This window comes from Ornithorhynchus anatinus, chromosome 12, assembly GCF_004115215.2.
Source record: "Ornithorhynchus anatinus isolate Pmale09 chromosome 12, mOrnAna1.pri.v4, whole genome shotgun sequence".
NCBI classification, from domain to species: Eukaryota; Metazoa; Chordata; class Mammalia; order Monotremata; family Ornithorhynchidae; genus Ornithorhynchus; species Ornithorhynchus anatinus.
In genome coordinates this window covers 40,067,306-40,085,205 of record NC_041739.1, presented here as the reverse complement: position 1 = coordinate 40,085,205, position 17,900 = coordinate 40,067,306, and the positions used below count along the sequence as shown (strand labels likewise).

Genomic DNA, 17,900 nt, shown 5'->3' with positions numbered 1-17,900 from the left:
TTTCTGAGGAGTAGAGATGTGGACTCAGTGATACTTCAAGAAGTTGATTTATGCCTCAGCATTGAGTATATGTTGGTAGAGAGTTGTACTCTCCCAAGCAGTTAGTACAGTGCTCTGCACACAGTAAGTGCTCAATAAACACTGTTGATTTTTTTCAATAGTATTTATTGAGCTCTTACTATGTGCAGCACACTGTACTAAGCGCTTGTAATGTACAAATAGGTAACAGATACAGTCCCTGCCCTTTGACGGGCTTACAGTCTAATCGGGGGAGACGGATAGACAAGAACAATAGCAATAAATAGAATCAAGGGGATGAACATCTCATTAAAACAATAGCAAATAAATTCATTCATTCATTCATTCAATAGTATTTATTGAGCGCTTACTAAGTGCAGAGCACTGTACTAAGCGCTTGGAATGTACAAATCGGTAACAGATAGAGACAGTCCCTGCCCTTTGAAGGGCTTACAGTCTAATCGGGGGAGACGGATAGACAAGAAGAATAGCAATAAATAGAATCAAGGGGATGAACATCTCATTAAAACAATAGCAAATAAATTCATTCATTCATTCAATAGTATTTATTGAGTGCTTACTATGTGCAGAGCACTGTACTAGGTGCTTGGAATGTACAATTCGGCAACAGATAGAGACAATCCCTGCCCTTTGACGGGCTTACAGTCTAATAGGGGGAGACAGGCAGACAAAAACAATGGCAATAAATAGAATCAAGGGGAAGAACATATTAAAACAATAGCAAATAAATAGAATCAAGGTGATGTACATCTCATTAACAAAATAAATAGGGTGATGAAGACATATACAGTTGAGCAGACGAGTACAGTGCTGAGGGGATGGGACGGGAGAGGGAAAGGGGAGAGGAGAGGGTTTAGCTGTGGAGAGGTGAAGGGGTGGGTAGAGGGAGCAGAAGGTAAAAGGGGGGAGCTCAGTCTGGGAAGGCCTTTTGGAGGAGGTGACCTCTAAGTAGGGTTTTGAAGAGGGGAAGAGAGTTAGTTTGGCGGAGGTGAGGAGGGAGGGCATTCCAGGACCGCGGGAGGACGTGGCCCGGGGGTTGACGGCGGGATAGGCGAGAATAATAATAATAATGTCAGTATTTGTTAAACGCTTACTATGTGCAGAGCACTGTTCTAAGCGCTGGGGTAGGCACGGGAATCAGGTTGTCCCACGTGAGGCTCACAGTTAATCCCCTTTTACAGATGAGGTCACTGAGGCCCAGAGAAGTGAAGTGACTTGCTCAAAGTCACACAGCTGACAAGGGTCAGAGCCGGGATTCAAACCCATGACCTCTGACTCCAAAGCCCGAGCTCTTGCCACTGAGTCACGCTTGAACGGGGGATGCTGAGGAGGTGGGCAACAGAGGAGCGGAGCGTGCGGGGTGGGCATTGGAAAGAGAGAAAGGAGGAAAGGTAGGAGGGGGCAAGGTGATGGAGAAACTCGAAACCTACAGTGAGAAGGTAGAATCAAGGTGATGTACATTTCAACAAAATAAATAGGGTAATGAAAATATATACAGTTGAGCAGATGAGTACAGTGCTGAGGGGATGGGAAGGGAGGGGGGAGGAGCAGAGGGAAATGGGGGGAAAAGAGGGTTTAGCTGCAGAGAGGTGAAGGGGGGCGGTAGAGGGAATAGAGGGAGAAGGGGAGCTCAGTCTGGGAAGGCCTCTTGGAGGAGGTGAGCTGATGATAATGTTGATGATAATAAGACGATGACTGAGGCAGAAGACTGAGTCTTCCCATCCATGTATGATCCTCTCATGGACCAAAGCAGGCAGGGAGAAAAGAACAGAGGCTGATGCAGGAGATAAACTTCAATATAGCAAGAGCTTGGATCAACATGGTAGCTGTTTGAGCAGAGAGGATGGGATGGATCTGGAAAAAGTTTTGGTGGAATAAATGACAAGTTTAGTCATTGATTGTGAGGTCTGAAAGAGCAGTTCAAAAATGATATTAAGATTGCCGGATCTTGGGGAAGGGAGGAGATGGGGTTATCCATAGAGTTAGGAAAGCGGGGAAGAAGACCGTGTTTATGAGGGAAGTCGAGAAGTTCCGTTTGGGAAATGTTGAATTTGATATGTGGGTGGGACATCAAAGTGGATGTGTCGTGCACACAGTAAGTGCACCCTAAATATGACTGAAAGAATGAATGGAGGCAGGGGGAAGTATGGGATTGTAGGAGATGTGATTTCAGAAAGGGGTTGAAGATGGGGAGAGCAGTGAAGGGGCAGGGAGAGCAATGAAGGGGCAGGGAGTTCTGGGAAGAAGGGAAGGCGAAGAAGTGATCAGAAATAAGCAGCAAGAAAAATGAGAATATGAGTTGGTTGTCTTGAGAGGAACAAAGTGCGTGAGCTGGGGTGTAGTAGGAGAAAGGATGGGAAGCTGTGTGGCTTAGTGGAAAAAGGACGGGCCTGGAAGTCAGAAAACTTGCTGTGTGACCAGCAAGTCACATCACTTCTCGGTTTCCTCAACTTTAAAATGGGATTCAAAACCTGTTCTCCTTCCTACTTAGACTGCTGCTTCCATGTGGGAGAGGGACTGTGACTGACATGTTTAACTTGAATCCACTCCAGTGCTTAGAACAGTGCTCAACACATAGTAAGCGCTTAACAAATGCACTTAGAAAAAAGGATAAGTAGGGGTGGAGGAGAGCTGATTGAGTTTCTTAAATAATACCTTGATTTTTATAGGGCACTCTTGTTCCCCAAGTGCTCTCACCTTGCTATTTCATTTTTGCCCTCACAATAATTCTGTGAAGAAGGAAGAAAGGCAGATATTATCATCCCCATTTGACAGACGAGGAAACTGCTCAAGGTCACCCAGAAGACTGGCAGCAGAGGATGGACGCGAACCTGATATCTTCCACTTCCAGACCGACCGTCTTCCCACTACACCCCAAATCCTTTCCTGAAAGCTAGGGGTCACAGGTTAATGCTTAATGCAGAGTGTGATGAGCAACCACTGGAGGGTTTTGAGGAAGGGAGAGGCATGCACAGAATGATGTTTTAGATTAATTATCCAGGCAGAACAATGAATTATGGACTGGAGTGGGAAGAGACAGGAGGCTGGGCAGTCAGCAAGGAGGCTGATACAGTAGTCAAGTCAGGACAGGATAAATGCTTGGATTAATCTGGAGGCAGTGAAAGGAAAGGGTGGATTTTAGCAATGTTGCGCAGATTGAACCAACAAGATTTAGTGTCATATTGAATGAGCCCCTGATTAGCTCGTATCCTCCCCAGCGCTTAGAACAGTGCTTGGCAAATAGTAAGTGCTTAACAAATACCATCATCATCATCATTATTATTATTATATGGGGGTTGAATGAAAGAATTGAATAAGGTTATAGGTTTATGAGACAGGAAGGGTGGTGGTTCTGCCTACAGTGATGGGAAAATCAAGGGGAGGACAGGGTTTGGTTGGAAAGATGAGGAGTGCTGTTTTTTGACGTGTTAGGTGTGAGGGGTTGGTGGGACATCGATGTAGAGATATCTTGAAGACGGGTGGAAATACGAGACTGCTGAGAGGGAGAGAGATCAGGACTGGAGATGTAGATTTGCTGCTCATTAGCATAGAGGAGGTAGTTGAAGCCATGTGAGCGAATGAGTTCCCCAAGGGATTTGGTGTAGATGGAGAATAGAAGGAGACTCAGAACATCTCTATATGGCTCATGAATTTCTCACCAGCCCCATAAGCTCAATATGTCTAAAATTGAACTCCTCCTCATCCTTCGCAAATCCACTCCACTTCATTTTCTCATCACAGTTGACAATATCACCATCCTCCCTGATTCTGAAAGCACAGTCTTGAAATTAAACTTTCAACACTCACAGCCAATCTGTTGCTAAATCCAGATGGGTTTTCCTCCTCATCATTTCCTGGATTCCCCTCTTTGTCCCTGTCTCCCCCCGCCCCTACAAACAGTCACTACTAGTTCAAGAGGCTCATCACATCCTGGCAAGATTAGTAGATATTTTTTCACTGCTCTCCCTGCCTCCGGTACCAAATTTCCTGCTCCCCAGCTCATTTTTGAAAAACATCATTCTGCACACTTCTCCCCCCACACCTCAAAACCTCCAGTGATTACCCATTCTTCTCCGTATTAATCAGAAACTCCTGACCACCGGCTTTCAGCCTCTCTTTTGACTTCTCTTCACTCTTCTCCATTCTTGTCCAACGCTGCGCTTGTACATTCTTCTTTCCTCCCGAGATCACCTTCTTAATGTGGTTTATTCTTGCCTTTCTTACCTCCACACCTTTGTTCGTGCCCATCCTCCACCCTGTACTATTGATGTGACTGATGCTAGTCATCCCAACTGATAAATAGCCATTATTTCTACATTCTTTCTACTTCTAAGAATATAGGGAAGTGTGAAGTACTTTTTTTTAGGTATTTCTTAAGCGCTTACTCATTGCCAAATGCTGTACTGAGCACTGGGGTAGTTGCAAGCTGATTAGGTTAAAGGCAATCCATGTCCCACATGATGCTCGCAATCAATCCCCATTTTACAGACGAGTTAACTGAGTCACTGAGAAGTGACTTGCAAGGTCACACAGCAGACATAAAGCCAGGATTAGTACCCAGGTCCTTCTGATGCCCAGGCTCGTGCTGTATTCACTAGGCAGTGCTGCTTCTCAATATACTTGATGATGGTGATGATATTTGTTAAGCGCTTACTATGTGCCAAGCACTGTTCTAAGCGCTGGGGTAGATACAAGGTAATCAAGTTGTCCCACGTGGGGCTCACAGTCTTAATCCCCATTTTCCAGATGAGGTAACTGAGGCACAGAGAAGTGAAGTGACTGTCCCAAAGTCACACGCTGAAAAGTGGTGGAGCCAAGATTAGAACCCACGACCTCTGACTCCCAAGCCCGGGCTCTTTCCACTGAGCCACGCTGCTTCTCAAGCTCTTCGGAAAAAAACAATAACAAATATTAGTAGTGCTGTGTATTTGTCCACTGCTTACATATGTCATCTCATTTTGTTTTCCCAGCATCTCTGTGAGGTAGAGAAATGTTTTCTCCGTACTTTATAGGTGAGGAAATTGAGGCATAGCAAAGGTTAAATGCCTTAGGGCACAGCAGGCCAGTATTAGTTTTGTGATGAGAATTTAACTCTCCTCACTGAAAGGCACTGTACACATGATGGTGATCGATAGATATTCTTCAGTTATATATGAGAAGCAGCGTGGCTCACTGGAAAGAGCACGGGCTTTGGAGTCAGAGGTCATGGGTTTGAACCCCGGCTCTGCCCCTTGGCAGCTGTGTGACTGTGGGCAAGTCACTTCACTTCTCTGGGCCTCAGTTCCCTCATCTGTAAAATGAGGATTAAGACTGTGAGCCCCACGTGGGACAACCTGATTCCCCTGTGTCTACCCCAGCGCTTAGAACAGTGCTCGGCACATAGTAAGCGCTTAACAAATACCAACATTATTATTAAAAGCATGTCAATCCATCAGTAATCTTCATGAAAAGACAAATTATCCTCATTCGTGAGATTATGCTGATGGATGAAAAAGCAGGGCCAGGTTATTTTTCATTCCATTCATATAGTAGATACATATGTTAGAGCTTTATTTTTAATGAATTAGGAGGGTCTTGCTTGAAGGTGGGAATGGGCAGTGTTCCTAAATCCTAAGGTCAAGTGGTGGAATATACTGAGTGTTTACTATGTGCAGAACACTGTGCAAAGCTGTAGGATAAGGTTCTGTCACTTGGAGTGTGTCGTTCTCCTTTTTACCTTTCGGTTTCTGCCCAGAGCCCCTTCAGGTCCAATTGTTAGCTCTTTTCCTCATCAGCCAACCTGTAGTCATTGAAGGTGTGAAAATAGCCTCCACCTCATCTTCTTCTCCCTTTTGTGTGAGCTCTTCAAAGTCTATTTTCATTGACATGTACTACCCTCAGTGATATTTTTATTTTGGTCCGGTTCCTTTTCAAGAGTCCTCTCTTCTTCCACTCCTCTCCCTCACTCTGAGCCTGTAGAACTCTTGACTACAGTAAATTGTTTGGAATTTTTTATTGGTACTTGTTACGCACTTACTATGTGCCAAGCACTGTACTAAGCGTTGGGGTAGGTACAAGCTAATCAGGTTGGACACAATCCATGTCCACATGGGCTCATAGTCTCACTCCTCATTTTACAGATGAGGTAACTGAGGCAGAGAGACGTCAAGTTACTCTCCCAACATCACACAGCAGATAAGTGGAGCACTCGGAATTAGAACCCAGGTCCTTTGACTGTCGGGCCCATGCTGTTTTGACTAGGCCACACTGCTTCCCATTGGCCTCTGGTAAAGTGCCAGGCCAAGCTACAATAATATGCAGAGTATAAAAATTAAAATGATCATCACAACTCCAAGAATAATATTTTTTGGAATGAAGTGGATTCTCTTTGTTGCAGTGAACTCTTGGGCCTATGTAGTATTTTTCTCTATCTCTTTCCATATCAATTCTTTCTTTCGGCATCCTATTTTGGTTTGAGTTTTCCAATATGTGTAGGTTTGACTCTTAGGGCACAGAGAGTCATAAAACCAACTTTGTAGACCCAAAACATTTTTCCCCTTTATCAGAGAAATCAGTCTTGGACTTTTCAGAAGCAGAAATCTGTCCAAGTCTGTTCACCCCAGCTATGTCGGCTTGGCTGCACTCACAGAAGTAAACATTTTGGGAGCAAACTAGCCTGAAGTGATCCAGACATGTGTCACGTTAAAGAGCTGAGTTTGTTTTTTGCCTCGGTATTGTTGAAACTCTATCTTTTTCCCAATGAAAAAGAAATTCTTTTCAGGAGAGAGAAGGGCAACCAGATAATCAGCTTCTAGAATAATACTTCCACATAAGATATGTGTGAAATCAACAGTCATCGAATGGTTTACATGTGATATCAATGGAATAAGTCAAATTGGGATTTAGGGAAAGACCTCAAGACATCAGCATTTAGTTGGCGTGGGCTGATCACGCCACTGCATTCATTCGTTCGGTCATATTTATTTAGCGCTTACTGTGGGCAGAGCACCGTTCTAAGCAGTATGGCTTGGTGGAAAGAGCACAGGCTTGGGAGTCGGCGGTCATGGGCTCGAATCCCGGCTCCGCCACTTGTCAGCTGTGTGACTTTGGACAAGTCACAGCTCCTCTGTGCCTGGGTTACCTCATCTGTAAAATGAGGATTAAGACTGTGAGCCCCACGCGAGGGCAACCTGATCACCTTGTATCTACCCCTGTGCTTAGAACAGCGCTTGGCACGTAGTTAGTGCTTAACAGATACCTCTGCATTGTACGTGATGCCCCTACTAACGATGAAGGGGTTTCCCATCGGGAACAATGGAGGAACATCAGTCCCCAGACTTCAGGACCAAGAACCTGCTTAAAGGAATTGATTCTAGGGCTAGTGATTTATCCAGCATCCCATTCCCTCTCTCTCTGTCCTGCCAGTCGTTTCTAGACAAGAGAGACAGCTCCCACCTCTCTTTCCTGTCGGATGCATTGGAGCAAAGGGAAAAAATAGCACCAACCTAGCTGGTCTCCCTGACTCCGTGACTAGCGATAGGATGACGGCAAGTCTGGATAGGCTTCTCCACTCTAGCTTTCCCATCATCTGGTTCTACTAGCCTTTCTATTTACTCTTTTTTAAAAAATGACATTTAAGCGCTTATTCTGTGTCAAGCACTGTTCTAAGCTCTGGGCAGATACAGGTTAATCAGGTTGGATATAGTCCCTGTCCCTCATGCAACTTCCAGTCTAAGTAGGAGGGAGAACAAGTATTGACTCCTCATTTAAGGAAACCGAGGCACAGAGAATGTTAATAATAATGATAATAATTGCTGTATTTAAGCACTTAGTATGTGCCAGGCACTGTACTAAGTTGATGCAAGATAATCGAGTTGAACACCGTCCCTTTCCCACGTTGGGTCCGGAGTCCTAATCCCCATTTTACAGATGAGGAAACCCAGGCACAGAGAAGTTAATTGATTTGTCCAAGGTCAGAGAGCAGACGAGTGGTGGAGCCAAGATTAGAACCCAGGTCCTCTGTCTCCCAGGCCTCTGCTTCCACTAGGCTATGAGGCTTCCCATCTATGGGTAGAGACTAGACCTGGGAAAGGTACTACTGTACTTTGGTGTTATTGTAACTATAGTGGACCAAAAGAGTATTTTTTCTCTTAATGACTTGTTTTTAATAACAGTAATAATAATGATGGTATTTGTTAAGCACTTACTACGTGCCGAGCACTGTTCTAAGTGCTGGGATAGATACAAGGTTATCAGACTGTCCCAGGTGGGGCTCACAGTGTTAATCCCCATTTTTCAGATGAGGTAACTGAGGCACAGAGAAGTTAATTGACTTGCCCAAAGTCACACAGCTGACAAGTGGCAGAGCTGGGATTAGACCCCACGACCTCTGACTCCCAAACCCATGCTCTTTCATACTCAGCCACGCTGTTTTTCCCCATAAACAATGGTGGAAACTGAAAAACCCCATAAAATGATATAGAATCCCATTTAGAAATGCTATAACAGGATGGCAGCTACAGAGGTTGCTATGTGGAGTATGGGAACATTTTCCCAATAATATCTGGGCAGACATGTTCATCTTCAAACTCCAGATGAGCATATGCCTTCTTATTAATAATGATTAATAATTTATGAAGTCCTTACTATGTGTCAAGCACTGTTCTAGGCTCTGGGGCAGATACAAGCTAGTCAGATTGAAAGTCTCTGTCCTATATAATAATAATAATAATGATTGAGGTATTTGTAAAGCGCTTACTGTGCTCCCAAATGCTTAGTACAGTGCTCTGGACTCGGTAAGCATTCGATAAATACCATTCATTGATTGATATATTGATTCTCCGCAAGCCAGAATGGCAACCTTTGATGGTTCTCATAGCTCTTTCATGGAGCCCTTTTCCCTCAGCGTAGTTCAGTGGAAAGAGCCTGGGCTTCAGAGTCAGAGGTCATGGGTTTGACTCCCGGCTCTGCCACTTGTCAGCTGTGTGACTGTGGGCAAGTCACTTCACTTCTCTGGGCCTCAGTTACCTCATCTGTAAAATGGGGATTAACTGTGAGCCTCACGTGGGACAACCTGATTACCCTGTATCTACCCCAGCGCTTAGAGCAGTGCTCTGCACATAGTAAGCGCTTAACAAATACCAACATTATCATTATTACTAAATACTTGAGACCTCCTACCACGTTAGTTAAAAATGGATCTTACTCTTTGCTTGCACCAAATCTTGGCTAAAAGATGCTGCTTTATAGTGGTTGGAAGCAGAAAGCCTTGGAACGAGAAACATTAGAGTGGGTTTTCGTGTTGTTGGTTATCCTTCAAAAGAACAACAATCAAAGCACAATGGGAAAGATCCTGTATTTATTTCACTTCTGCCCTAATATCATTCACGGGGGCTGGGAGGTTGAAGAGCTAAACAACCTCCTTAGTCTCTTCCTCCAGTTGTGGAAAGTAGGGAGAATCCAAATGTGCAATTATGTAAGAACAGGCTATTCTATGATTATCTTTCATGCCAATGTTTTTTTTTTCTTTTTATGCTAACGATTTAAAAAAACAAACATAATTCATATTAATAGAATTCCTTCTTTCCCACCTTCCTCTTTATCGTATCTCCCTTCTTTCTCTATCTTTCCCCCCCCCGCCAATTTTGATATCATTTTTAATAGTAAAAGTGAAATTGTCCTTAGCCAACCTTTTTTGGTTAAAATGCCCCATGTTTATGGATTTAAGCAATAGAGTGGGTTATTTCATTTGTTTTGTTTTTGGTTAATGTCAGTGGAAACATACTGTTTTAACTCATGAAGAGTGAAGAAAACTTTGCCAAATCAAGTTTGTCAGACAAATGACACAAACAAAATAAACCAAGGAGGTCTCAGAACTTCAGGTGCAAATGATATGGGTGAGTCAATCATATTTATTGAGCGCTTACTGTGTGCAGAGCACTGTACTAAGCACTTGGGAGAGTACAGTACAATATATCAGATACATTCCCTGCCCACAACGAGCTTACAGTCTAGATGGGAGGCAGACTTTAATATAAATAAATAAAATTACAGCTATGTACATAAAAGTGCTGTGGGGCTCGGAAGGGGGTTGAATAAAGGGAGCAAGTCAAGGTGGTGCAGAGGGAGAGGGAAAAGAGGAAAGGAAGGCTTTTTGGAGGAGCTGTACCTTCAGTAAGTCTTTGAGCTGGGGGAGAGTAATTGTCTATGGAGCCGGAGGCAGGAGATGGGCCAGAGGTTAGCAGCGAGATAGTAGAGATCGAGGTACGGGGAAAAGGTTGGCATTAGAGGAGCAAAGTGTGCGGGTTGAGTTGCTGTACAAGAATAACGAGGTGAGGTGGAAGGCAGGAAAGGTGATTGAGTGTTGGGACCTCTCACCATGACTGCAGAACCTTCCAAGTGTTTGTGAAACTTAATCATTTCTTTTAGGTAGTGAATTATTCATCTTCACAGAATAGGAGGAAGGAAAATTGCTCTCGGGTTTATCCCCTTTCAGTCAAAGATTGAACTCAAATACACCTGATAAGAGTTGTAATGCACTTCATATCAATCAGTGCTATTTATTAAACGCTTATTATGGGTTTACTCTACTAAGCCTGGACTGTATTCAAATACTTCATAGTGTATTTTTCTTCCTTGCAAAGGCGAGCTAGATCCCAAACCAGTTCAAGGTGCATTCTTGTGGGGAGGCACCTGTTATACATGATTCAGAAAGAGGTTTGGAAACTTTGCTGTTAATTTTAAACTAAAGTGGCTATTTTCACATCCAGGAATAGTGCCCATTTAAAAGAATTTAATGGAATGCATGTTCCTGGTTTCTTTTCTCAAGAGATCCCTTTAGAGAATTTGTAGTACCTGGTAATGTGAGATGTAGTGCTTAGAAAATCGAGAAAATCCAGTAGTTGAAATTGACTGGGGAACGTGCTTCTGGGAACTACAGGCTTCATCATTCAACAGTAATAGCTTTTGGGTATTAATAGAGTCTGAATTCCTGGAGTCAATCACTACTTGTCCAGACCTGACCAAGTTCCATTCATACAGCTTCATTTTGGTTTGGGTTTCACATATTGCTTCCCCTGACAGATCCAAATCTAAGTACCTTAAACACATGCACTTTGAAGTAAACAATATGTATGTTTAATAGTAAAACATTAAACCATTAGCTTTATGAGCTATCTGTTCTCTTTTTGAAAGCACTCTAAGGGAGCTCTCAACCTTTTTTATTATAACAGGAAATTGTATTCGTCAAGGTGAAATGAGTTTAATTTAGAATTTAGCTCTGCTTTTGGATTGTTGACAACTCATTCAGTCATATTTATTGAGCGCTTACTGTGTGCAGAGTACTGTACTAAGCGCTTAGCATCATCATCCTCCAAATCCTAGATGAAGGCAATCTGGGTGTCACCCTCAATTCTACGTTGAAATTCTATGTATTCTTTTGAGCACCTACTGAGTACTTGAACCTACGGATAAGTTCAACAAAATGACATATTCCGTGTCCACCACGAATTTACAGTCTTATGAGGGTGACAAAGATGATATATAGTTAGTGGCACAAGAGAAGAACAAAATATAATAAGCAGTAGTCTGAAAATGTCAGGATGAAATACCAGCATAAGAGAATATACAGCTGAATAAACATACATACATAAATGCTACTCATGTACACTCCCAAATGCTTAGTATAGTACACAGGACTCAGGAGCTAAATAAATACCATTAATTGATATTTAAAAGGATATGGAAATTATGGAACTAGGTGTTGTAAAGTCATCATTCTGTATTTAAACTTCAGATAGCACTTTTACTCAAGCTTAACAGGATTCTAGACAGAGTTAGGGGCGAAAGAGAATACACCGTTTGGTCAGATTATAATTAACCTGGTGCATCTTATAAATTGCTTATTCATATTGATGTCTGTCTCCCGTCTAGACTGTAAGTTTGTTGTGGGCAGGGAACGCGCCTACCAACTCAGTTGAACTGTATTCTCCTAAGCACTTAGTACAGTGCTCTGCCCACAGGGAGCACCCAATAGATACTATTGATGATGACGATGAGGATCCAAAAAGTTGGATACCATCGATTGCCCCTCAACAGCCTTGGTGCTTAGGGGTATTTCTATCTGCCGATTCTGACTTCTTAGTATTTTAACCTAAAACCCGGTATATGTCACCCAAAACCATCTCCCTACTGCCAGTTTTGCTACTTTTTGTTTTACTTTTTAACAATGATTTTCAAGTATTGGGGAGGATTCACATACGCAGTATTTAGGGGAAAACAAATGAAAAGAATTGTAATATTTCGGCCACATTCTTCAAGTACTTGACTTGCATTAGGGAGGAACTGCTATGGGTGGTTTCTGACACTGCGTCTAATGTTTAGGAAAGTCAGGTTGACGTACTGTGTATGGATGAAACATGAACTCCCCAGAAAATTTCCAGTGTTTGAACTTATATGTGTATTTTCCTGAAGACAGTGTATGCTTTGTAAGTCAGTGCTGCATTTGGGCCCAAAACTCTGAAAAATAGCACTTCAACTCCCCAATGCCCCATGCGAACATATATTCAGGAAGTTAGTCGGGAGTTCACAAATGCTGATTTTACAAATATTCTTTCTTAAGAACACCTCAGGAAGAACTAGAGAGTCTTATTTTCCATGAAACAATAAGTTGCATGTGCTCATAGACTTAGAAATAATGCTATATTCTTTTTTCACAGCCGTATGCCAACCTAGATGTAAACACGGGGAATGCATAGGACCAAACAAGTGCAAGTGTCATCCCGGTTACACAGGAAAAACCTGCAACCAAGGTAAGCGAACCATCTTAAATAGGTAAATCGATACAAACTACCCCATGCCTCAGCTGAGGTATCCCAATTCTAATCCAGCCGTAAGACTGTGAGAATTCGTTGCTACTGTGGCAAGAGCTTTTGGGTTTCGATTATTGAAGGGTGTCTGTCTTGTTGACCTGATGAAAGTCTGAATATTACCGTACAATGGGGCTGTTTCAGGTTTATATCAGGCCAATGAACCGATTCCATCCGTTCTCTTTTTCGTTCATCTTTTCTGAATCTCACTTTTGAAACAGTCTCTGGAAGTCCTCCCTCTAAAGGTCTCAGACGTGGTGCTGCTGACTAACTGAAATGGAAGCGTAAGAAATAAGATGCTGAACTTTGGACCCCCGGAGAGTCCCCACTTGCCCGTGAAGTCGTTTGGTAGCCCTCAGCTGGCTGAACATCTTGTTCCTTATCCCAAACTCAGGAACCAAAAACAGGTCTCAAAGACCACCTTGTACATGAAGTCAAGTTGGGGGTGAGAAGAGAAAGCAGAAGAGAAAGAGATCATTTCAGGGGTCTCAGGAGATTCCAGGAGAAGACAGAATTCCTTTAAGACCCTGCACAGAGGATCGGAGTCCCCCGAAAGACTCCAGATTGAACCCATTTCTCCAGGATCCCCAAGCTGAGAGGAAACTTGTTTCTAGACTGTGGCAGGGAACGTGTCTACCAACGCTATTCTTAGTGGAAAGAGCCTGGGCTTGGGAGTCAGTGGACATGGGTTCTAATCCCGGCTCCGCCACTTGTTCATTAGTATTTATTGAGGTAGTCAGTATGTGCAGAGCACTGTACTAACTGCTTGGAATGTACAATTCGGCAACAGATAGAGACAATCCCTTCCCAATGACGGGCTCACTTGTCTACTGTGTGACCTTGGGCAAGTCACTTAACTTCTCTGTGCCTCAGTTACCTCATCTTTAAATTGGGGATTAAAAGTGTGAGCCCCACATGGGACAATCTGGTTACCCTGGATCTACCCCAGTGCTTAGAACGGTGCTTGGCACATAGTAAGCACTTAACAAATACCGTAATTATTATTATTACTCTCCTAAGCTCTTTGTCCAGTATTCAGCACACAGTAAGAGCTCTAAACATCATTGTTTGATTGATTGCTTGATTGATTGAGAATCAGCTCAGCCTAGTTCCCCGAATAACTGTGTGGGACCTGGGGTCCCTGGGAGTGCTAGAGCACCTGGAAAACGCTGAGGCAGTGGGCGGGAGGGAATCTTCTCAGCTCTAGCCGTGGACCTTGGTAAGGTCCTTCTTTCCATTATGTTTCTCTGTGATTAACACAGAGAAATAAAGTCGGGACACAGGTGGCCTTTGAGGATGATCCTTTTTGGCAGTCATGAACTCGGTTTACTTCAGTGGCGGGTACGCAACTCTGGTTATAGAATCACTGGAGAAAATATTTCCAGAGTGCGGTCACCTTTTCGATATTGGGAAACTTGTTGAAAAGAATGACGAAGCCTTTGTTTTGGGCTCAGTGTTTTGCGTAGAAGGTTCTTTGGAAAGGAGAATCTTAACACAGCTCATTCAGAAGTAAAGTTGGACATGAGAGAATCGATGAGTCCATTTTCCCTCTACTGTAGCATAGTATTGGGTAATATGTCATGTTTCCGTGATCCTGTTGGAAGTTACCTTGGTAAGAGGCTGGTTTGGTCTATTTTGCAACAGTGAAAATAATAATAATTAATAATCGTGGTATTTGTTAAGTGCTTACTGTGCTAGGCTCTGTACTGAGCGCTGGGGTACTATGCTACAGGGTGAGTTTTCCTTAACCCAGGTCTCTAAAAGAACAAAGTCACTATGCTGTAGGAGAGCTGAGTGTATATTTACAGATGAGGGAACTGAGGCACAGAGAAGTGAAGTGACTTGCCCAGGGTCACACAGCAGACGAGTGGCAAAGTTGGGATTAGAAATCACGACCCCTGACTCCTAAACCCGTGCTGTTTCCACTAAGCCACGCTGCTTCTCTGATGATTCCTTTGGGATTGATTTTCAAATGCATTCAAGTTCTGCCAGAGAACAGACTTTCGTTACGCGTTTTGCATAGAAAGGAATAACAAAATTCTTTCCAGCAGTTTGGATCTGGATTAATGCAACACAGTATGGTGCTGGAGGAAGTGGTTGTGTAGAGGTTGTGAGAAGAAGCATGGCCTAGGTGATAGAGCACAGGCCTGGGAGTCAGAAGGACCTGGGTTCTAATCCTGGCTCCTCCACTTGTCTGCTGTGTGTGAGGTTGGAATTCTCTGAGCCTCAGTTACTTCATCTTTGAAAATGGGGATTAAGACTGTGAGCCCCATGTGGGACAGGGACTGTATCCAACCTGATTAGCTCGTATGTACCCCATTGCTTAGACCAGCGCTTGACCCATAGTAAGTGCTTAACGGATACTATTATTATTATTGCAGGCACATGGTGTCACCCAGGGTGAATGCTACAGGGTGAGTTTTCCTTAACCCAGGTCTCTAAAAGAACAAAGTCGCTATGCTGTAGGAGAGCTGAGTGTATATTATAAAAAGTCTTATAAAAGCATTCTCTGTTTATTGCTAGTCTTTTCTGGGCAGAATCAGGGGGAAAAAGCTATTTTGGATCTTAATTTTGTTTTCCTCTATAAATCTGTCTGGTACTGCTGCTGGCCAATCAATCAGTGGTGTTCATTGAGTACTTACTGCCTCCAGAGCATGGTACTCTGCCCTTGGTCTGGTTGAAACAGCACAGCTCTAGGAGTTGGGAAACATGGGTTCTGATCCTGGCTCCACAAGCAGGGGAGTGCTTTCTTGGACTTTACCTTCAGGCGTGAGAGTTTCCAGCCCAAGAGTTATCCATGATTTCTGTCCATGAAGTGGAGAGGTCCAGCAGATGTTCTAACAAACAATAATAATACTAATTATGGTACTTGTTAAGCGCTTACTATGTGCCAAGCACCATTCTTAGTGCTGGAGTAGATACAAGGCATTTGAGTTGGACACCGACCCCGTCCCACATCGGGCTCATAGTCTTAATCCCCATTTTACGGACAGAGAAATTGAGGCCCAGAGAAGTGAAGCGACTTGCCCAAGGTCACACAGCAGAGAAGCAGTGGAGCCGGGATTAGATCCCAGGTCCTTCCGACTCCCAGACCTGTGATCTATCCACCTAGCCACGTTGCTCGTCAAATCGTAGACCTATGGGGATGGTGAAGACCGCAGCATAGGCAACTGTTAGTTGGCATTTGGCACTAGGGCAAAGCATTGGCATTAAGCTACGGTCACTTGGACTGGAAATGAACCCTGTTCACCTATTTCTCTGAGCCCCTTGGCTTGATACGGCCTACGACAATCGCTGGTGTGTTGGAGAAACAGCTGGCTGGCGTTCCCAAAGGAGATGCAAGGCTCAGAGCGATTGTTCTACCGCATCAATGGTAATCCGCCCCTGGGACACATACAGATAAAGCTGAAATAACCACTTGACAAGCACCATAATAATTATTATTATTAACTACCAGGCAGGGTATTTAATTAGTTGATGATGGTATTCCTAAAGTGCTTACTATATGTCAAGCACTGTTCTAAGTTCAGGATTAGATGCAGTTGGATCAGGTTGGATACAGTCCCTGTCCCACTTGGGGCTCACACTCTTATTCCCCATTTTCCCGATAAGGTAACTGAGGCACAGAGAAGTGAAGTGACTTGGCAAAGGTCCTTCTGACTCTCAGGCCCGTGCTCTCTCCATTAAGCCGCACTGCCCTTGAAAGCGTTTTCTGATATGTTTGGCAGTCAACGCTGAGCTTTTAAATAAAGTACTTTCAAATTGCCTAGGGCTTTTGTAGTGCCAAAGCTTACTTCTGCCTGTCTATATTCATAGAAATAATTATGCAAAAGGCTTTGTGACTAAGCTATTCTTGTTGGACTTCATAAACCTTTAGAAGGACTAGTTCCAATCACTACCACTTGTCTGCTGTGTGGACTTGGGCAAGTCACTTAATTTCTCTGTGCCTCAGTTACCTCATCTATCAAATGGGGTTGAAGACTGTGAGCCCCATGCAGGACAGGGACTTTGTCCAACCTGATTTGCTCGTATCTACCCCAGTGCTTAGTACAGCGCCTGTCGCATAGTAAGAGCTTAACGTATACCACCACAATTAATAAATTAATCACTGCACCTTTTGGACTGAGAGAGGAAAAGTCACACACCTTAACCACCTAATGATAGCGTAGAATGCTGGGGTCATTTATTTGTTGAAATGGTGAATGTCTTTACTCTTAGGGCTGGCCCCCAATTTTTTTAAGTAGCATTTGAGTGCTTACTATGTGCCATGTACTAAGCGCTGGTTGGACACAGTCCAGGTCCCACATGGGGCTCACATTCTTCACCCCCATTTTACAGGTGAAGTAACAGAGGCATAGAGAAGTGACTTGCTCAAGGTCACACAGCAGACAACTGACTGAACAGAATTAAAACCCAGGTCCTCTGACTCCCAGGGACATGCTCTTTCCATTGGGCTACGATGCTTCTCTGGTAATGAGAGGTGCTAGACTTGAAAAATAAGTGCTTCCCACATATCTGAAAAATCACTTTTCTCTCTCTTTCCTTACAAACCATCTTTGCTTCTTGCTTTCTAACCTAATTATTGGGGACTATGACTAGGGAAGCTAAGGGAAATCTGAACAGCAGGGCAGAAAATGTGTTATTTCCTTTGTGCTACATTGATCTCTGTGGGCTGTAGCCGCCTTAAAGATATCTATTCGGGGGCCTAAAGCATTCCATCCTTACCTTCATCATAGACCCCTCCCCATCAGAGCCCCCCAAATCCAGGGTCACCCTAATCCCTGACACCTTTCCCTGTCTTCTCTTGGGATGTTGGAAACTCCTTGAGGGCAAGGGTCAGGTTTTCTGACTCTATTCAACCCTCCTAGGTACTAAGTAGACAGTCTTGTCTTATGCCTTCGAGTCGATCCCGACCCATAGCAACACCACGGACACATCTCTCCCAGAGCGCCCCACTCTCCATCTGCGATCATTCCGGTAGTGGATCCGTAGGGTTTTCTAGGCCCTCGCTAAACC

General features: G+C 43.7%; 1 protein-coding gene across 4 annotated transcripts in view; it reads left to right on the top strand.

The window, feature by feature from the left end:
* Positions 1-17,900, top strand: part of NPNT (nephronectin) — a 90,740-nt gene that overhangs the window by 34,881 nt on the left and 37,959 nt on the right. For all 4 annotated transcript variants that reach the window (XM_029076979.2, XM_029076980.2, XM_029076981.2 and 1 more), the window contains one exon: positions 12,735-12,827. In XM_029076979.2, the coding sequence (XP_028932812.1) occupies positions 12,735-12,827 (93 nt within the window). The remainder of the gene's footprint in view (positions 1-12,734; positions 12,828-17,900) is intronic.